Source organism: Borostomias antarcticus, assembly GCF_949987555.1.
Source record: "Borostomias antarcticus genome assembly, chromosome: 1".
Classification (NCBI taxonomy): domain Eukaryota; kingdom Metazoa; phylum Chordata; class Actinopteri; order Stomiiformes; family Stomiidae; genus Borostomias; species Borostomias antarcticus.
Genome location: NC_140234.1, coordinates 39,156,581 through 39,179,164, shown reverse-complemented (window position 1 = coordinate 39,179,164; position 22,584 = coordinate 39,156,581). Strand labels below are relative to the sequence as shown.

Below are 22,584 nucleotides of genomic sequence, written 5' to 3'. Positions count from 1 at the left end.
TCAATCGATTTAGTCATTGTAATCCTCGGCGTTGGGGGTTGGGTAGGGTTGCCAACAGCGATGTCTCCGATTCGTGGAGCTTGTGTTGGATTATGGGTAACGTAGTTTTCTCTGTATGAAGTGTTGGTTTCAGAGGACAGAATTAAACATATTTTAAAAAAATCAATTTTTGAGATAACATTCTCAAAAAAAATCATACTACATCTTGGATATGTGGCTAATGTTGTCACTTTTTATGAGGACAATCAGACATTGATTTGGCGAGAATTAATAGGAACTATATACAGAACTGTTAACAGTAAAACTTTTTGATGTGCTGTGGGCTCAATTTTTCATATTTCAAAAATCTGTGAGGATCGTTTGGTGAGGACAGTCTGAAGATACAGTAGATCAATTTTGGTGTCAATTGAACTAAAAATGTGGGAGGAGATAGGTTTGATAGGTTTTACAGTTTATGAAGAAATCAGAGTGATGGACTTCAAAATTCCTGCAAGGTCAAAGCGTATGAAAGTTTTGTCTCACTTGGGCCTACATTCACGTGGTGGTTTTACAGTGATAGCACCTATGGCTGATTTGTTATGATTTTTTTAAGTTTTAAACTTTAGACTGTTGCTGTAGCGCCACCTTCAGGTTTATTGACCTACAATGCAGGTTGAGGACTTTGGGTATACTACTGGAGCTATGTGCAAATCTTGGTGATTTTTTGTCCACGGGAAGTTAGACTCCAGTGGAAGATGGAGAATAATAATAATAATCAAAATTCCTGCAAGGTCAGAGTGTATGAAAGTTTTGTCTCACTTGGGCCTACATTCACGTGGTGGTTTTACAGTGATGGCACCTATGGCTGATTTGTTATGATTTTTTAAAGTTTTAAACTTTAGACTTTTGCTGTAGCGCCACCTTCAGCTTTATTGACCTACAATGCAGGTTGAGGACTTTGGGTTTAGTACTGGAGCTATGTGCACATTTTTGTGATTTTTTGTCCACAGGAAGTTAGACTTCAGTGGAAGATGGAGAATAATAATAATAAGTAAAACATTTTAATGCATTGTAAGCTCAATTTTGATAATTCAATAATCTGGTCAATGAGTTTGTGAATGACAGTCTGAAGATCCAGTGTAGCAACTTTAGTATTAATTGATTGAAAAATGTGGGTTACAGGTTTTGTTAGCTTTTTTTTTTTCATAATTGAACATTAACTTCAGCAGCTGTGTACTCAGTCAGTTGCCAATCAATCAATTTAGTCATTGTAATCCTCGGCGGGGGTTGGGTAGGGTTGCCAACAGCGATGTCTCAGATTCGTGGAGCTTGCGTTGGATTGTGGGTAATGTAGTTTTCTCTGTATGAAGTGTTGGTTTCAGAGGACAGAATTAAACATATTTTTAAAAATTCAATTTTTGAGATAAAATTCTGAAAAAAATCATACTACATCTTGGATATGTGGCCAATGTTGTCACTCTTTATGAGGATGATCAGACATTGATTTGGCGAGAATTAATAGGAACTATACAGAACTGTTAACAGTAAAACTTTTTGAAGTGCTGTGGGCTCTATTTTTCATATTTCAAAAATCTGTGAGGATCGTTTGGTAAGGACAGTCTGAAGATACAGTAGATCGATTTTGGTGTCAATTGAACAAAAAATGTGGGAGGAGATAGGTTTGATAGGTTTTACAGTTTATGAAGAAATCAGAGTGATGGACTTCAAAATTCCTGCAAGCTCAAAGCGTATGAAAGTTTTGTCTCACTTGGGACTACATTCACGTGGTGGTTTTACAGTGATAGCACCTATGGCTGATTTGTTATGATTTCTTTAAGTTTTAAACTTTAGACTGTTGCTGTAGCGCCATCTTCAGGTTTTTTGACCTACAATGCAGGTTGAGGACTTTGGATATAGTACTGGAGCTATGTGCAAATTTTGGTGATTTTTTGTTCATGGGAAGTTAGACTTCAGTGGAAGGAGAATAATAATAATAATAATAATTAAAGCTGCTTCGCAGCGATGAGGCGGGGCCAGGCAATTTCCGACAAGTTTAGGAGCAATAAGCGAGAGAATAGGACAACAAGAAAGTTGACATTCCAATGTTCATTTTGTACATTCGTATCGTAAAACATTTGTAAAACATTTTGATGCGTTGTAAGCTCGATTTTGATAATTCAACAATGGTCAATGAGTTTGTGAATTACAGTCTGAAGATCCAGTGTAGCAAGTTTGGTGTTAATTGATTGAAAAATGTTGGATGAGATATGTTTCAAAAATTAATTTATGTAAATTAATAAAAATTAATTTATGTTTATTAATTTTTACAGGTTTTGTTTGCTTTTCTTCATAATTGAACATTAACTTCAGCAGCTGTGTACTCAGTCAGTTGCCAATCAATCGATTTAGTCATTGTAATCCTCGGCGGGGGTTGGGTAGGGTTGCCAACAGCGATGTCTCCGATTCGTGGAGCTTGTGTTGGATTATGGGTAACGTAGTTTTCTCTGTATGAAGTGTTGGTTTCAGAGGACAGAATTAAACATATTTTAAAAAATTCAATTTTTGAGATAAAATTCAAAAAAAAAATCATACTACATCTTGGATATGTGGCTAATGTTGTCACTTTTTATGAGGATGATCAGCCATTGATTTGGTGAGAATAAATAGGAACTATATACAGAACTGTTAACAGTAAAACTTTTTGATGTGCTGTGGGCTCAATTTTTCATGTTTCAAAAATCTGTGAGGATCGTTTGGTGAGGACAGTCTGAAGATACAGTAGATCAATTTTGGTGTCAATTGAACTAAAAATGTGGGAGGAGATAGGTTTGATAGGTTTTACAGTTTATGAAGAAATCAGAGTGATGGACTTCAAATTTCCTGCAAGGTCAAAGCGTATGAAAGTTTTGTCTCACTTGGGCCTACATTCACGTGGTGGTTTTACAGTGATAGCACCTATGGCTGATTTGTTATGATTTTTTTAAGTTTTAAACTTTAGACTTGCTGTAGCGCCACCTTCAGGTTTATTGACCTACAATGCAGGTTGAGGACTTTGGGTATACTACTGGAGCTATGTGCAAATCTTGGTGATTTTTTGTCCACGGGAAGTTAGACTTCAGTGGAAGATGGAGAATAATAATAATAATCAAAATTCCTGCAAGGTCAGAGTGTATGAAAGTTTTGTCTCACTTGGGCCTACATTCACGTGGTGGTTTTACTGTGATGGCACCTATGGCTGATTTGTTATGATTTTTTAAAGTTTTAAACTTTAGACTTTTGCTGTAGCGCCACCTTCAGCTTTATTGACCTACAATGCAGGTTGAGGACTTTGGGTTTAGTACTGGAGCTATGTGTACATTTTTGTGATTTTTTGTCCACAGGAAGTTAGACTTCAGTGGAAGATGGAGAATAATAATAATAAGTAAAACATTTTAATGCATTGTAAGCTAACTTTTGATAATTCAATAATCTGGTCAATGAGTTTGTGAATGACAGTTTGAAGATCCAGTGTAGCAACTATAGTATTAATTGATTGAAAAATGTGGGTCACAGGTTTTGTTAGCTTTTTTTTTTCATAATTGAACATTAACTTCAGCAGCTGTGTACTCAGTCAGTTGCCAATCAATCAATTTAGTCATTGTAATCCTCGGCGGGGGTTGGGTAGGGTTGCCAACAGCGATGTCTCAGATTCGTGGAGCTTGCGTTGGATTGTGGGTAATGTAGTTTTCTCTGTATGAAGTGTTGGTTTCAGAGGACAGAATTAAACATATTTTAAAAAATTCAATTTTTGAGATAAAATTCTGAAAAAAATCATACTACATCTTGGATATGTGGCCAATGTTGTCACTCTTTATGAGGATGATCAGACATTGATTTGGCGAGAATTAATAGGAACTATACAGAACTGTTAACAGTAAAACTTTTTGAAGTGCTGTGGGCTCTATTTTTCATATTTCAAAAATCTGTGAGGATCCTTTGGTAAGGACAGTCTGAAGATACAGTAGATCGATTTTGGTGTCAATTGAACAAAAAATGTGGGAGGAGATAGGTTTGATAGGTTTTACAGTTTATGAAGAAATCAGAGTGATGGACTTCAAAATTCCTGCAAAGTCAAAGCGTATGAAAGTTTTGTCTCACTTGGGACTACATTCACGTGGTGGTTTTACAGTGATAGCACCTATGGCTGATTTGTTATGATTTTTTTTAAGTTTTAAACTTTAGACTGTTGCTGTAGCGCCACCTTCAGGTTTATTGACCTACAATGCAGGTTGAGGACTTTGGGTATAGGACTGGAGCTTTGTGCAAATTTTGGTGATTTTTTGTCCACGGGAAGTTAGACTTCAGTGGAAGATGGAGAATAATAATAATAATAATAATAATAATATAGGCAAATACAATAGGGTTCCGGCAGCTACGCTGCCTGGCCCCTAATAATAATAATAATAATATAGGCAAATACAATAGGGTTCCGGCAGCTACGCTGCCTGGCCCCTAACTATCCCATAGTACATTCAATACGACTTTTTACAACACTATACTTCCGATTTACGGTGGCTAGACATCTTATGGCAACTAGTGAGTCTGTTGAATATAAACATCAGACATTAAAGGAATAGTAAAGGGAAAATGCATGTTTAGCCCTGTTTTAGGGTTACTTGTGATCATATACAATGATTCAGATCAAAACGTTGACAAAGCTAGCATTTTCGAGAAAGTTGATAATTGCTCTACCACCGTTTTGGTCATACAATGGATGTGGATGGGCATCTTGAAAAAGCATTCAAAAGCATGTTAAACTCTCGATTTCAAAGACAAGAAACTCACCTAGGTGTTAGTTGGCGTTCAGGCATAAAGTAAGATTCTAGATCATCTGGAAAGGCTTTTTAAAAATATTTAGCTGCAGCACATACGTGTGTAAACTTCCGCTTTAACTGATTCCGATATTGCGCAATGCCTTGATCTCGCGGTAGGCAACGTCCGTAGCTTCCTTATTTGAAAAGCTAGCCGCAACAATAAGACAGGCTCGTGCGAAGCATTTGTTTGGGATCTCTACAATGACACGCTATTGTGCCGTTGCCAATTGTGGCAAAATCCGTTCATCTGTAACTTGTCATAGACTTCCCTACAACGATCCCGCAAGATTGAAGTTGTGGCTAGAATCTCTTTACTTGGACGTAAACACACCAGTGGATATTCTTCGGGTCTTAGATCGTGTGTGCGCTTTGCATTTTGAGGACAAATGTTATAAGCCTAGGCTATTCTCGAAGAAATCTCCCAAAAGGGTCTTCCTCAAACGTGATGCTGTTCTGACTTTACATAGAGTAACGACAGAAGACAAACGAGTGGAAGAACTTGAGGTAAGTTCTTATTGCCAGCTGTGTGTGTGTGTGCGCCCGTGTGTGTGTGTGTTGAAGCATAATAATAATAATAATCCCTTTGCTAAGACTAACTTTAGAAAAATATAATTGTAAGAAGGGGTCTTACAGCATGAAATTATCAAAACTAGATTTATTCGCTCGGACATAATGGTAAAAGCAGGACTCACTTTCAACAGGCAAGGAGTCAGACTCATGGACCGAAAGGTTTGCCATGTCAGCTGTTAGCAACAGGTCCCACTCGGTACAGCACAAACTTCCCTCTTCGGTGGGCATCTGTCTGCAATGTTTGCAAGCACACCACCAAACGCCCGTGGTTCGTGGTATAGTGACAGCCTCATTGACCGTCTCTGGCTCTGCGGTTCGGTGAGCCTCCATCTCTTCCATTTGCTGTAGTTCCTCCTCACTATATTCAGGCTCGAAACGATAAGCGCTGCCGTCAAAGTCTAATTCCTCGCGATCAAATTCATACTCTTCTAGATCAACCATTTTGATAAGCGTTTTCTGAACTGTAGCCTAGGGCTTCCTTGTCTGTGATCTAAAGAGTAGCGTGAGCAGTGAGCAAACTAGCTACCGCAAGTAGAGTCACCTCTGCGGATTGAAATACACATCTACAATACAAGTCAATGGATTTTATAAAATGATCAATAAAACCCTACAGGATTCATACTTTGCGGCGAATTTGATGTCAGAACACCAACGGACACCAATTATCCCCTCAGTGAGCTTCTTGTCTTTGAAATCGAGGGTTTAACATGTTTTTGAATGATTTTTCAAGATGCCCATCCACATCCATTGTATGACCAAAACGGTGGTAGAGCAATTATCAACTTTCTCGAAAATGCTAGTTTTGTCAACGTTTTGATCTGAATCATTGTATATGATCACAAGTAACCCTAAAACAGGGCTAAACATGCATTTTCCCTTTACTATTCCTTTAACTTAAATTAGCAGCCAAAATAACAGAGAAGACGTTTTAGATAAGCTTGAATTAAAAAGTCAGTAACCATAATTATTTCATAATATAATTCATTATAGAATGGCTGCGGAAATGCCGTATCAGAATAAGAAAAGAAGGAAGAGAAAAGGTTTACTGGTCAGTAAACTCCGGAGTTATAGGAGAGTTCATGAAGGAGTTCATGGAGGAGTTTGTGGATGTTATGAAGGCAGCTTCAGCAGCTTTGTGGTCGCTAAAAAGTTGTTTTTTGCCATCAACTTCAACACTCAGAGTGCAAGGATAATGAAGGGAGTATTTGTGACTAAGTTCCCGGAGCCTCCACTTAACCTGTCAAAGCATTTCCGTCTCCTCGTCAGGTTAGCACTGTAGCCCGGGTAGATGAAGATGCGACTTCCGTTGAAAGTCAGCTCTTTTTTCCCACGAGCTAGGCGAAGGATCGTTAATTTATCCTGAAAGTGAATCAATGTCAAGTCTGGCATGTTTTGGTTGTAGCTGATTAGCTTGCATTTCTGACTGTGTTGCTTGGCAGCTGTTTGCAGCTTGAGAAATTATATTGCTGGAGGGGTGTGCATTATTTCTCGACAAATGCATGGCTAGAGCTTCATCACAAGTTTTCACAAATCATAAATGAATGCACTACTTTCACATCTCAGCATTACAATTAAACAGCCTTTTAATTTTGGCTCTACGTCTGTAAATATGTCACTATAGCACGTTTTAATATTTTTTCAGGCGAGAAAGTAACCATGTAGATTCCCAGTGTGTGGTCAGTTTCTAAGTATATATACCAGAGTCTGAGCCTGTCTCATCCACTTCTGCCAAACCTGCATAAAACACCAGGTTTTGCCCTTAACTGAAACACTATTCTTTTTCTATGACAAAGACAGAAATGCAGATATGTATGTTAAGAGGCAATTGCTAGATTCTAATATGTTGTTCCTTCACTTGTAAAGACACATCCCGTCCGTACTTGTAGCTACGACCACTGGCGCCTGCGCTAGAGAGCAAGCGGTGCAGGTGCACCCCCACTATTCAATGTGGAGGAACCCGCACTTTTCATCACCACTTTGCCTTTTTGTTGTGGTTATTTTGTTGTTGTTGTTATAAAATTTGAGCTAGTTTGAGGGGAAATAGTTCTGTCAATATATTCTAAAATTACATTTGTAGAATCCCCTGAAAAGACAACATCCCCATGCAAGCGCTAGACACTATTTCATTTTACTAACTTCCCGCGGCTCATTGTGGAGATTTTCTAGTTTGATGTTGCCGCGCTTGGCTGAGCAAGGCAAAATGAAAAGAGTAAGACGCAGGCAAACAACCATTAATTTAAAAAAAAACTGCTCAGCAAAAAGATTTAAAAAGCTGAAGAACAAAAACAGGTAACGTTAACTTGCTGGACTGATATCAAATCTTAAAATACGGTCTGGACGCTCACTAGATAACATTAGCTAGCTTGCACGCGGTTTAGCTTGCTCGCTTGCATTGTTAGCTAAGGTTATAACATCAGGTCTGGTATTGTTGTGCAAGCTAAGTGAATTGACATAGGTTTACTGGATTGATGTCAAAGCTAGAAAAACAGTCTGGTCACTAACTAGCTTGCACACTGTTTAGCTAGCTTGCTTGAATTGTTAGCCACAGTTATAACGTCAGGTCTTGTTGGTGTGCAAACTAATGTTGTGAATTGAAATAGGCTACTGTTTAGGTAGGATTTGAATTGAGAAGCTGTTTATCTAATTTCAATAACATCACAAAATATGTTGGGGGGGCTAAAAATGCCAAACCAGTACAGTACAGTCTATCAATACCCTGAATGTATTGCTCTTACGGATGTTAACAGTTAATCGACTATCGATTAATTGTGATAAGAATTTACTCGAGTAAGATTTGGCTACTCAATTAACTGCTTGTTAATGGAACAGAACTTTTTTTTTCAACGAACATTATTAACGGGAATTATGTGAAATATAATCATGATTTCGAGTTTGACTGCACATGAGGGCGCCACGACATGTAGTGAAGGCTAATTGGGATGCCGGGAAATTTCAACGACAGCAGAAGAAGACAAAAATGAAGTGAGCAAAGCGCAGTCCATCTTGGGATGTTCTTATCAATGAATCGACTATTGTTAAGGTTAACAGTTATCAATTAATGACATTCCTTGAAATTTGCAACCCTAATTGCTCTCCTTAATGTACACGTAGAATAATGAATCGAGATATGTATGCAGGTCAGCAGGCGCCCTCCTGTGCGATTCTAATCAGCTGATTTACGTTGATTTTTCTCAAAAAAATTGGCTGATTGATGTTGTATCAGGTGGACATTGCTGAAAGAAAACGTAACGGACACTTTCCATTTCACTTACGGTTCAAAACCCATGTTAACTATTGGATGTCATTGTTGTTCCTCCAGGAAATATGATATACCATTTGTAATTCCATAGCAATGTGATTTAGTGCAGAGCTACTATAATGAAAGTCAGCAGTGAGCAAAGCATAAATAACATTTTAATGTAGAGAATGTGAGTAAAAGGCACATAATTTTTGTCTTTGACAAGTGGCCATGGTGTAAGTGGGATAATACACTCAAGGTGTGTTGTTATCGGAAAATCCCTTGTTGGGTATTATCCCTGACGCTTTGGCAACATTGTTCACCTGATTTTCATGCTAATAAAGCATATTGAATTGAATTGAAAGAGAGAGAGTCCACAGAGAGAGAAAGAGAGAGAGAGAGTAGACCTGCCAGCTCAGAGATATACAGGATATCAGCCAGTAACCGAGAGCGATGGGCTGATTGGAAAGCAGTGGTTGTCTCCTTGTTGTTCTCCGATGACAGACCCCCGGCGCTTGCCTGCTTCACTCCGAGGAGAAATCAAAGCAATTCTATCCTTTTTCATCTTTACCTCTCTTTCTAAGAGTCTATCTTTCCATCTGCCAGCTTGGCTAGTTCAATAGAAAACAAGAGCACACAGGATGCACCTTTCTCCCCGAACTTCCCTCAGAATGGCTAGAGGAATGGAGGTAGAGAATGAGTGCTGAATGATGGAAAAGTGAACTCATTTAAATCAGTGACCTTTGTGTGTCAGTGGAGCTGAACTGGAAGCAGAACATTAATAGCTTTAGCAGGGTTGTTGTTCTCATGGCCATGCCAATAAAGCTTGACAGTTTATGTTCACTATACCGCTTATATTGTTTTCAGTTAGTAATACAATTATCCGTCTTCCTTCTGTCTGTGTTTTGTCCTCTCTCTTTGTCTCTCTGTTTCTCTGACTCTTTCGGTCTCTCTCTCTCTCTGTCTCACTCTCTCAATTCAATTCAAAGGGCCTAATTGGCATGGGAAACATTGGCAAAGCAAACATCACCAAAATCATAAAAATGTTAGATGTGTTAAGTATAAATATAAATACAAATAGGTGAAGTGAGTGAATAACTAATGTATTTAAATAGTAAATCTCTCTCTCACTCTTTCTTTCTCTCTCTCTCTCTCACTCACACACAAACATGCGCGCCCCTTTCCAGGTCTCTGTCGGGGCGCATCGTGGGGGGTGTTTGGTGGTTCTTCACCCTCATCATCATCTCGTCCTACACGGCCAACCTGGCGGCCTTCCTGACGGTGGAGAGGATGGTGTCTCCCATCGAGAGCGCCGAAGACCTGGCCAAGCAGACGGAGATCGCCTACGGGACCCTGGACTCCGGATCCACCAAGGAGTTCTTCAGGGTGAGGGCTACGCTCACACACACACACACAGGCACACACACACAAACACACACACACACACCGGCTCTCTCTCTCTATCTCACATGCACAGACACACACACAGTATGTCTGCACACATGAGCTCAGCCCAACCCGTGTGTATGTGTGCACACCTGTGTGTGTGTGTGTGTGTGTGTGTGTGTGTGTGTGTGTGTGTGTGTGTGTGTGTGTGTGTGTGTGTGTGTGTGTGTGTGTAGCAGACAGTTTCTGCGTCTGTGACTGGTTCTCACATCATCACCATAACAAGCCGGCTGGAGTCTGTGGAGGGTGAAGAAGCAATTTACTCTCCACAGCTGAGAAGGACTCAACACCAGTAATTGTGTGTGTATGTGTGTGTGTGTGTATACAGTACGTTTGGCATGTGTGTGTGTGTGTGTGTGTGTATATCTCTAAGGGTCCATTCATACTCTAGGCAAGCTACGCTAGCGCGAGCTACGCAAGGCTACGCAAGGTGACGTTGACGCGTCCTTGTGTAGAAACGTGTGTCATGCCCAAGATTGTAACTTTACGCGAGCGCAAGTGCTATTTCACACGAACCGATAGGGGCGCTGTCGAAAGGCAGCAACCCCGCGCGCTCAGAGTACCAAAATACTAGCGTAGAGCCCGCGTTCACAGACGCGTCAGAGTAGCTTGCGTAGAGTATGAATCAGGCCTAAATCTAAGGGCACTTTCACACCTAAAGGTCCAACCAGAATCCCATTTGGCGATTTCACATTTGTTATTTTTTATTGATTAGTTTCATAACATTCACTTTCACACCAGCGGACCAAAGGATTTTGGGTGGCAGACCTACATTATGTCGTCATCACTTGCATGGGGGTGCGTCTCCCTATACTTGACACCGATTGTTTTTAGTTTTTTCCTCCTTTTTGCTTATTTTCTGCGTCACTTCCTATAATTGATCCGAAAGTGAGAACCTTTGATTTCACATTAGGCAGCAGCGAACCTTGGGTCGAGCCGAGACCACCTCTTGAGGTCGGACCAAAGACCGAGTCTTTGATCCGCTCACCGTGGTCCAGGAGGTTTCACACCTGTCAATTTGGTTCAGATCAAACTGGAAAGTCTGAAAGTCTGGACTAAACAACGTAGGTGTGAAAGGGTCCTAAATCTCAGGCTTTGTTCCATCTTATTTTTCGGGGGAGAATCTTAAAGCCTAGAGGTGAATTCAAACAGCCTGATCTCTGCTGAGAAGGAGGGAGGACTAGAGGAGGAGGAGGGACAGGAGGAGGAGGAGGGGGGACTGGAGGAGGAGAGACTGAAGGAGGAGGAGGGGGGACGACTGGAGAAGGAGGAGGGACTGGAGGAGGAGGAGGGACTAGAGGAGGAGGGAGGACTGGAGGAGGAGGGAGGACTGGAGGAGGAGGAGGGACTAGAGGAGGAGGGAGGACTGGAGGAGGAGGGAGGACTGGAGGAGGAGGAGGGACTAGAGGAGGAGGGAGGACTGGAGGAGGAGGGGGGACTGGAGGAGGAGGAGGGAGGACTGGAGGAGGAGGGGGGACTGGAGGAGGAGGAGGGACTGGAGGAGGAGGAGGGAGGACTGGAGGAGTAGTGGGGACTGGAGGAGGAGGAGGGACTAGAGGAGGAGGAGGGGGGACTGGAGGAGGAGGAGGGAGGACTGGAGGAGGAGGAGGGGGGACTGGAGGAGGAGGAGGGACTGGAGGAGGAGGGGGGAGGACTGGAGGAGGAGGAGGGACTGAAGGAGGAGTGGGGAGGACTGGAGGAGGAGGGGGAAGGACTGGAGAAGGAGGAGGGAGGACTGGAGGAGGAGGAGGGACTGGAGGAGGAGGGACTGAAGGAGGAGGGGGGAGGACTGGAGGAGGAGGAGGGACTGGAGGAGGAGGAGGAGGGACTGGAGGAGGAGGGACTGAAGGAGGAGGGGGGAGGACTGGAGGAGGAGGGGGGAGGACTGGAGGAGGAGGAGGGACTGGAGGAGGAGGGGGGAGGACTGGAGGAGGAGGAGGGACTGGAGGAGGAGGAGGGACTGGAGGAGGAGGGGGGAGGACTGGAGGAGGAGGAGGAGGAAGGACTGGAGGAGGAGGGACTGAAGGAGGAGGGGGGAAGACTGGAAGAGGGAAAGAGGGAGGGAGAAGAAGAGTGGTCTATTGGTCCGGTCAGACATGACTGACATTATTATGAGATAGGTGTCCGTCACGCCCCAGTGTCCCCCATCCACACACACACACACACACACACACACACACACACACACACACACACACACACACACACACACATCCATCTCCCCCAGGCAGTGGTTCATTGACCAAGGCTGAGGCTAAGCTCATCCCTTGTGAGGAGGCGAAATACCTTTATCACTGAGAGGAGGAACATAGTGAAGGAATAACAAGACGCTTCTGGAGAATTATAGTTATTTTCATTCTTCAGTACCGTCATTCCACGTTCGAACACACACTCACACACACATACACACTCACACACACACACATACAAACAGTTCAGCGTCCCAAGGTCAAGCTGTATGTATCACAACCTTTTTAGATGGACAGATTTAATTGCTGCCGTTCGCTTGGAGCGACTCCAGTGAGACACAGTCTTCCATATCGGGTAGTCTCTACGGAAGCGCTTTATAGTAACCATCCGTAATAAGCATTAATTAATAGGTAATAAGGACCTTATAAGTTCTTATAAGATGCTTATAATACATTATTATGTGTTAATAAGACTATATTAATGTTTAATAATAGCATAATAAACACGCTTATTGATAGATTGTAAGCATTAGTTAATAGGTAATATGGACCTTATAAATCCTTATAACATGCTTATAAGACATTATTATGCGTAAATAAGACTATATTAATGTTTAATAATAGCATAATAAACACGCTTATTGATAGATTATAAGCGTTAGTTAATAGGTAATAAGGACCTTATAAATCCTTATAACATGCTTATAAGACATTATTATGTGTTAATAAGACTATACAAGTGTTTAATAATAGCATAATAAACACGTTTATTGTTAGATAAGACATTTATAAGCACTTATAAGAAGCTTGTTAACTGTTTATAGACTGCTATTATGCACTTATTATGCCGTTATTAGCAGTTAATTATGCACTTATTATGCAATTTTGTAGTAGGGGATCTAAAGCGAGACAATGCATTATTAAGGTTAATAAATCCTTTAGTATGCACTTATTAGCAGTATGTTTCACACAGATCCCCCAAAAGAGCTGTCTTTGTGTGTTTTTGTGTTTCACCACTCAAACATTGCTTTAGTATGTAATGTTTTATTCACATTGTATCAACCTTGACCACATGTAGTGATCATTCCAGATGGGGGAGCTGCGTGAAACATACTGCTAATGCATAATAAAGGATTTATTAACCTTAACAAATCCTCCAGTATAGTTCTCTATGGAGCAGGTCAGTATAGTTCTCTATGGAGCAGGTCAGTATAGTTCTCTATGGAGCAAGTCAGTATAGTTCTCTACGGAGCAGGTCAGTATAGTTCTCTATGGAGCAGGTCAGTATAGTTCTCTATGGAGCAGGTCAGTATAGTTCTCTTTGGAGCAGTTCCTCTCAGAATGAAGAACAGAGGAGCGTCTGTCTCTGTCCAGACATACAGCCTTTTATTCCCCCCTCTCACTATCCCTACGCAGACAGAAAGACAGGCCTGCAGGCAGAAAGACAGAGAGAAAGACAGGCAGACAGAAAGACAGGCCTGCAGGCAGAAAGACAGAGAGAAAGACAGGCAGACAGAAAGACAGGCAGGCAGACAGAAAGACAGGCAGAAAGACAGAGAGAAAGACGGGCAGACAGAAAGACAGGCAGGCAGACAGAAAGACAAGCAGAAAGACAGGCCTGCAGACAGAAAGACAGGCAGAAAGACAGGCAGGTTATCAGACAAACAGGTAGACACACACACACACACACACAAGATCTTGCTCTTTCTCACTATTAAACTCTAACCCCCCCCCTCTTTCTTTTTCCAACGACCCCTGACCTCCAGAGATCCAAGATCGCCGTGTATGAGAAGATGTGGTCCTACATGAAGTCGGCCGAGCCCACCGTCTTCACCAAGACCACGGCTGAGGGCGTGGCGCGCGTGCGCAAGTCCAAGGGGAAGTACGCCTTCTTGCTGGAGTCCACCATGAACGAGTACACGGAGCAGAGGAAGCCCTGCGACACCATGAAGGTCGGCGGGAACCTGGACTCCAAGGGCTACGGCATCGCCACCCCCAAGGGCTCTCAGCTAAGGTGGGTGGAGTAGTGTAACAATGGACGCAGTACCACCATGCTCAGCTGTTGTTATAGTATTCCACCTACCCTGGTGTGCCCTGCTGTGGACTACCTCATTAAAGATGGCTGTGTGTGTGTGTGTGTGTGTGTGTGTGTGTGTGTGTGTGTGTGTGTGTGTGTGTGTGTGTGTGTGTGTGTGTGTGTGTGTGTGTGTGCATGTGTGTGTGCGGCTTGTGTGTGGGTGTGTGTGTGTACGCATGTGTGCCTGTGTGCGTGCATCTGTGTGTGTGTGCGTGTGTGTGTGTGTATGCACTTGTGTGCGTGTGTGTGTGTATGCACTTGTGTGTGTATGCCTGTGTGCGTGCATGCGTGTGTGTGTTTGTGTGTGCGTGCGTGTGTTTTGTCAGGTCACATTCCCTCTTTCCTTTTCTCTTCTCTTTTTGTCTCTCTCCATCTCACTTTCCTCTCTCTTCTCCCTCTCTCATTCTATCCTTCTTTGTCTGTCCCTTCATTCCTGCGTGTCTGTGTGGAAGCTGCTCGCTCCCTGGCTCTTGCTTTGGTTGCCCAGTCTCTCTGTCTGTCGCTCTCTCTCTTCACAGGGCCACCCAGCAGGTAACTCTGTTCATCCCTCTGGCTGTCTCCTCCTCTCACCCCTCATTCTCACAGACACACTGATTACCATGATAATGACCCTTATGATTATGATGATGATGATGATGATGATGCTAGCTTGTTGTGCACCAAGTCTGATGTTGAATGATGAGATCGACATCGCACCGTGGCAAGGGGCGGAACGCCAAGACATTGCTATGACTACCAGAGCCTCGAGGGGGGAATTTATAGACACACAGGAAACAGAAAGTAGGCAGCTGGAAGTAGAGGGGCATGGCCAAAGGGGGGGAGGACAGAAAGTAAGTTGTTCCATTAAACCCTAAAATAGATAAAGTCAATCAAATTATAAGCGGATCAACTGACAATACTCTGAAATACCGATCAGATCTTTCTGATGAGGTCAACATTTAAGAAACATTAATTGGATGCAAAAAAGAACGCCCAAAGTCAAAGAGTTTCAGATTGAGAACACAATACGTAAGAGTGTGAATGGGAGAAGAGAGTGTGAGAGAGAAAGTGTGTGTGAGAGAGAGTGTGTGAGAGAGAGAGTGTGTGAGAGAGTGTGAGAGAGCGAGAGAGAGTGAGAGAGAGAGTATGAGAGTGTGAGAGTGTGAGAGAGAGAGACAGAGAGTGTGTGTGAGAGAGAGAGAGACTGAGAGTGTGTGTGAGGGAGACAGAGAGAGAGAGTGTGAGAGAGAGAGTATGAGAGAGTGTGAGTGTGTGAGAGAGAGAGACAGAGAGTGTGTGAGAGAGAGAGAGAGAGACTGTGAGAGTGTGTGAGGGAGACAGAGAGAGAGAGAGTGTGTGAGAGAGAGAGTGTGAGAGAGTGTGTGAGAGAGAGAGTGTGAGAGAGTGTGTGAGAGTGAGTGAGAGAGTGTGTGAGAGACTGAGAGAGAGAGTGAGAGAGTGTGAGAGAGACTGAGAGAGAGAGTGTGTGAGAGAGAGTGTGAGAGAGAGAGAGAGAGTGTGAGAGAGTTTGTGAGAGAGAGTGAACTGTGTTTCTCTCTGTCTTCCTATCCTATATTGCATAAATCCTGGCAGAGAATCATTTTCAACAGACCCACTTCCTGCTCTATAACTTCCTCCTCTTGTGCACCCCACAAAAACATCCCCCTTCCACGTAGCTCCTTGACCGGTTATACAGGTGAAGGTTTTCTGCTTCCCATATGAAAAGTGAGCGACAGTGGGCGATTGCTCTCCCCTGGCCCCATCGGCACTCCTGAGACCATAACCCTAACCCTGTCTCTGGCTTCTCCTTCTCACTGGCTGATCCGCCAGGGGGGTGCACGTGGCCAGGAGCGCGCACGTCAGGCGAGGCCGCCCCTGTCCACGGCTAATCTGACATGATGATGAAGATGATTATAATTAGAAAAAGTAGCGCCATGGACATAACTGAGTTGATAATGATATATTACAACATAGTTATTAGACAAATATGGGAGATATGTCATATTATTGTTGATTTCCCACACCCCTCTTATGCTGAAGAGATCTTTCATGGCTTGCGGTCGCCCTGGACAAAACTCTCTCTCTTTCTCTAAGGCGGTGGTCGTGTGGCTGTGAATGGCCGGAACATGCAGCCTCTCTCTCTAGCCTCTCTACAACCTCTCTACACAAAACAAGGGAATTGAACTTTTCTTCTAGAAACTTCTCAAGCTGGACTGTCTTCAGCCAGACAAACAATAACACTGTTGCAGCTGTCTAAACACTGTGTGCTGGATGAATCTTTACAGAGAGAGGACTGGTGCTGAGTTAAATTCACCAGTGCAGAGTACACACACACACACACACGCATAGACACACAGTCACAGGCGCACACACACGAATAGACAGTCACACACACGCCACGCGCGAGCGCACACACAGTCACAGGGGAAGTAAAGCAATGAGGCAGCAGCAGGCTTATTGTTTGGATGAGATGAGACTGACTGATTTCCAGATATCTCAGAGAGAAACAGGGAAAGAAAGAGAGAGATGAGGCTAGAAGAGAGTTACTAGAATTGAAAAATGGTAGAAAACAGTTTAGGGAAGGAGAGATGTAGAGTATTAGAAGGAGAGGTGTGGAGTATTAGAAGGAAAGATGTAGAGTATTAGAAGGAGAGATATAGAGTTTTAGAAGGAAAGATGTAGAGTATTAGAAGGAGAGATGTAGAGTAATAGAAGGAGATATGTAGAGTATTAGAAGGACAGATGTAGAGTACTAGAAGGAGAGATGTAGAGTATAAGAAGGAGAGATGTAGAGTATTAGAAGGAGAGATGTAGAGTAATAGAGAGTTGTAGAGTACTAGAAGGAGAGATGTAGAGTATTAGAAGGAGAGATGTAGAGTAATAGAGAGTTGTAGAGTACTAGAAGGATAGATGTAGAGTATTAGAAGGAGAGATGTAGAGTAATAGAGAGTTGTAGAGTACTAGAAGGAGAGATATAGAGTATTAGAAGGAGAGATGTAGAGTACTAGAAGGAGAGATGTAGAGTATTAGAAGGAGAGATATAGAGTATTAGAAGGAGAGATGTAGAGTAATAGAGAGTTGTAGAGTACTAGGAGAGATGTAGAGTATTAGAAGGAGAGATGTAGAGTAATAGAGAGTTGTAGAGTACTCGAAGGAGAGATGTAGAGTACTAGAAGGAGAGATGTAGAGTATTAGAAGGAGAGATGTAGAGTACTAGAAGGAGAGATGTAGAGTGTTAGAAGGAGAGATGTAGAGTAGTAGAAGGAGAGATGTAGAGTATTTGAAGGAGAGATGTAGAGTACTAGAAGGAGAGATATAGAGTATTAGAAGGAGAGATGTAGAGTACTAGAAGGAGAGATGTAGAGTATTAGAAGGAGAGATGTAGAGTATTAGAAGGAGAGATATAGAGTATTAGAAGGAGAGATGTAGAGTAATAGAGAGTTGTAGAGTACTAGGAGATATGTAGAGTATTAGAAGGAGAGATGTAGAGTAATAGAGAGTTGTAGAGTACTAGAAGGAGAGATGTAGAGTACTAGAAGGAGAGATGTAGAGTATTAGAAGGAGAGATGTAGAGTACTAGAAGGAGAGATGTAGAGTATTAGAAGGAGAGATGTAGAGTACTAGAAGGAGAGATGTAGAGTATTAGAAGGAGAGATGTAGAGTACTAGAAGGAGAGATGTAGAGTATTAGAAGGAGAGATGTAGAGTACTAGAAGGAGAGATGTAGAGTGTTAGAAGGAGAGATGTAGAGTACTAGAAGGAGAGATGTAGAGTATTAGAAGGAGAGATGTAGAGTAATAGAGAGTTGTAGAGTACTAGAAGGAGAGGTATAGAGTATAAGAAGGAGAGATGTAGAGTACTAGAAGGAGAGATGTAGAGTATTAGAAGGAGAGATGTAGAGTATTAGTGTTAGAGTTCGGTTTTGGGACCCAGGCGCAACAGGAAAGGAGGAGGCAAGGAACGGTAAAGCCCGGAGGGGCGATTTAATAAGATCACAAAGGGGGATGTGGTAGTCGTACAGCCGATGGTCAGGCAGGAGCGTGGTAGTCGTACAGGCGATGGTCAGGCAGGAGCGGGGTTGTCGTACAGGCGATGGTCAGGCAGGAGCGGGGTTGTCGTACAGGCGATGGTCAGGCAGGAGCGGGGTTGTCGTACAGGCGATGTTCAGGCAGGAGCGGGGTTGTCGTACAGGCGATGGTCAGGCAGGAGCGGGGTCGTACAGGCGATGGTCAGGCAGGAGCGGGGTAATCGTACAGACGTGGGTCAGGCAGGAGCGGGGTCGTACAGGCGATGGTCAGGCAGGAGCGGGGTAATCGTACAGACGTGGGTCAGGCAGGAACTGGAGAGATGAGGAGGGGAGGCAGGGTGAGTGAGAGTAATCACAAACGGGGAACGGGAAAAAACACTACAAAATACGGGTAAGGAGATTGTAGGCTAGGCTATACTTTACCACAAGAGTATTATGGTAAGATCTGGCGATGAGTGGAGTGTAGACCAGGTTCTTGTAGAGGTTGAAGGTGATTGCAGAACGAGGGACAGGTGTGGTGATGATAATTGGAAACCGGTGAGTAGAGCCGCGCCCGCGTCATCGTCGGAGACGAGCGCGCCGTTCTTGTCTTTGCGCACGGGCCGATGTGCTGGGCATGTCGGGATCCAACTCTTCGTCATCGGAGAGGGAGGAGACTGCCGAGTCCGCGGAGCTGGCCGGAGACGGGGAACGCCCGGCAGTGAGGGGAAACTCCGGCGAGTCAGAACATTGTATGCCCGGGCCGATGCGACGTGCGGTAGAGCGCGTAGGACGCCCCGAGCGCGCAGCGGGCCCAGAGGGGAGAGAGGGAGGCGGTTGTGGAGGCGAGGGCATGCGAGCCGTAACAGGACCCCCCCCCCGAGGGGAGCCACCTGGCGACCGACCGGGGGCGTCAGAATGGGCCCGGTAGAAGTCCCGGAGGAGAGACGGGTCCATAATGAGCTGCCTGGAGATCCAGCTGCACTCCTCGGGGCCGTACCCCTCCCAATCCGCCAGGTATTGGAACCCCCGACCCCGGCGGCGCACCTTCAGCAGCCGCCGAACCGTCCACTGGGGATGCCCGTCGACCATCTGGGGAGGCGGAGGAGCTGGGGCAGAAGGCATGAGAGGACTCGAGGAGACAGGTTTGACCTTGGACACATGGAATACAGGGTGTACCCGCATGGAAGCAGGGAGCTTAAGACGTACCGCAGCCGGGTTCAGGACACGGTCGATCTCGAAGGGCCCAACGAAGCGCGGAGCCAGCTTCCTGGAGGGGACCTGGAGCGGAAGATCAGCAGTGGAGAGGTAGACACGTTGACCGGGCCGATACGCCGGAGCAGGAGTGCGGCGGCGGTTGGCCCCGCGGCAGGAGCGCTCGTTGGAGCGGAGCAGGGCCCTGCGGACCTCCCTCCAGACACGGCGACAGCGGCTGAGGTGGGCCTGGACGGAGGGGACGGAGGCCTCCGACTCCTGGAGAGAGAACAGCGGGGGCTGGTACCCGAGGGATGACTCGAACGGAGACCTGCCAGTGGCAGCGCTGGTCAGGGCATTGAGGGAGTATTCGACCCAGGGTAGGTCCTTGCTCCAGGAGGTGGGGTGGAGAGCCGACACACAGCGGAGAGCGGACTCCAGGCTCTGGTTGGCCCGTTCGGCCTGGCCGTTGGTCTGCGGGTGGTAGCCAGAGGAGAGGCTGATGGTGGCGCCGATCTCCTTGCAGAAGGCCCTCCAGACCTGGGAGGTGAATTGAGGCCCACGGTCCGAGACAATGTCTCCGGGGAGACCGTGGAGCCGGTAGACATGTTGGACGAGGAGTTCAGCTGTCTCCGCAGAGGACGGGAGCTTGGGGAGCGCCACCAGATGGACCGCCTTGGAGAACCGGTCCACCACGGTGAGGATGACCGTGTTGCCCCTGGAGGGGGGAAGACCGGTGATGAAGTCCAGGGCGATGTGGGACCAGGGACGGCTGGGGACCGGGAGAGGACGCAGGAGGCCAGCCGGGGGCTGGTGGGACGCCTTGCTGCGGGAGCAGACGGGACAGGCGACCACAAACTCCCGGACGTCGGACCTCATGGAGGGCCACCAGAACCGTCGGCTCAGGAAGGAGAAGGTGCGGTGAACCCCGGGATGGCACGCAAACCGGCTGGCATGGCCCCACTGGAGCACCCGGGACCGGACCGAGTCAGGCACGAAGAGCCTGCGAGGAGGAACGTTGGCCGGACTGGGTTGGGCGCGTTGGGCCTGCCTCACCACTGCCTCGATGTTCATTGTGACCACCCCTATGACACGCGAGACCGGCAGGATGGACTCAGGCTCCGCGGGGGGCGCCTCGGGCGCGTGGAGGCGGGACAGCGCGTCGGCCTTGGCGTTGCGGGAGCCGGGCCGGAAGGTGAGGGTGAAATCAAACCTCCCGAGGAACTGGGACCACCGCGCCTGGCGGGAGTTGAGGCGCTTGGCCGCCCGGATGAAGGTCAGGTTCTTATGGTCTGACCAGACGAGGGTGGTGTGTTCGGCGCCCTCAAGCCAGTGGCGCCACTCCTCCAAGGCCCCCACCACCGCCAACAACTCTCTGTTCCCGATGTCGTAATTCACCTCCGCTGGGGAGAACCGGCGGGAGAGGAAGGCACAGGGGTGCAACTTCTGGTCCTCCCCTGACCGCTGGGACAGAACAGCACCGATGCCTGTGTCCGATGCGTCCACCTCGACCACGAACTGCCTGGAGGGGTCAGGATGGAGAAGGACCGGGGCGGTGGTGAAGCACTTCTTGAGCGCGGAGAAGGCAGCGCTGGCAGCCGGTGTCCAGACGAACGGACGCAGGGATGAGGTGAGGTGGGTGAGGGGAGCTGCTACCCGGCTGTAGTCCCGTATGAAACGGCGGTAAAAGTTGGCGAAGCCAAGGAAGCTCTGAAGTTGCCTCCGGGTCGTGGGTTGAGGCCATTCGACCACGGTCTTGATCTTGCGGGGGTCGGGTCGCGTCAGGCCTCCCTCCACAATGAGCCCCAGGAACTCCACTGACGAGGAGTGAAAAGTGCACTTCTCCGCCTTGATATATAGGCGGTTCTCCCGGAGACGCTGGATGACCATGCGGACATGCTGGACGTGCTCCTCAGCGCTCCTGGAGAATACCAGGATGTCGTCCAGGTAAAGGACCACAAAGACGTCCAGCATGTCCCTGAGCACGTCGTTCATCAGCGCCTGGAAGACGGCGGGGGCGTTGGTGAGGCCGAAGGGCATGACGAGGTACTCGTAGTGGCCACGGGAGGTCTTGAAGGCGGTCTTCCATTCGTCCCCCTCACGGATACGCACCAGGTGATAAGCGTTCCTGAGATCCAACTTGGTGAAGATGGTGGCACCGATGAGGGGTTCGAAGTTGGAGCTCATGAGGGGGAGTGGATATTTATTCTTAACCGTGATGTTATTGAGCAGCCTGTAGTCGATGCACGGCCTCAGATCTCCTCCCTTCTTCTTGACGAAGAAGAACCCCGCTGCCACCTGGGATCGAGATGGTCGGATGAGACCCTCGGCCAAGCACTCGGAGATGTAGGTATCCATGGCTGCTTTCTCCGGGAGGGAGAGGTTGTAGAGACGACTGGCTGGGAGAGGGGCGCCAGGGTGGAGCTCGATGGCGCAGTCGTAGGGTCGATGAGGGGGGAGTGTGCGGGCGCGCTCCTTACTGAAGGCCTCCCCAAGGTCGTGGTACATCGAAGGGACCGTGGAGAGGTCCGGAGGAGCGGGACGGGGTCGGTCAACCCGAGTGGAGGTCTGAGCAGCTCGGAGGCAGCGGGCGTGGCAGGCGGTGCTCCAGCTGAGGATGTGCCCCGAGCTCCAGCAGACATGAGGGGTATGGAGCTCCAGCCAGGGCCTTCCTAGGATGAACGGAGCGTCGGGAGAGTGGATGACGAAGGGGCGGATGTTCTCCACGTGGTTTCCCGAGGCTGTGAGGGTGAGGGGCAGGGTCCGGTGAGTAATGGGACCCATGGGATGGCCATCCAGAGCGAAGGCCGAGAGGGGCCTCTCCAGAGGGGAGATAGGGAGCGCCGCTTTGTGGGCGAACTGGACGTCCACGAAGCTCTCGTCAGCACCGGAGTCGATGAGAGCAGGGACGGAGAGCGTGTGCCCCTGCCAGGCGAGGGTGACAGTGAACCTGGCGGCACGGGTCCGGGATTGGGGATGGATGAGCCGGCTTACTCGGTACCCCCTGGCGAGTGAGCCTACTCTTTTTGCCGCCCTGGGAGGTGCAGAGGAACA

The 22,584-nt window shown here is 46.4% G+C and overlaps 1 protein-coding gene across 2 annotated transcripts in view; it reads left to right on the top strand.

Annotated features, from left to right (window-relative positions):
- gria4a (glutamate receptor, ionotropic, AMPA 4a) overlaps positions 1 to 22,584 on the top strand; it is a gene marked incomplete at both ends in the record, with an annotated part of 217,307 nt that overhangs the window by 184,074 nt on the left and 10,649 nt on the right. For both annotated transcript variants that reach the window (XM_084444275.1, XM_084444274.1), the window contains 2 exons: positions 9,828 to 10,026; positions 14,042 to 14,289. In XM_084444275.1, coding sequence (XP_084300401.1) covers positions 9,828 to 10,026; positions 14,042 to 14,289 — 447 coding nt within the window. The remainder of the gene's footprint in view (positions 1 to 9,827; positions 10,027 to 14,041; positions 14,290 to 22,584) is intronic.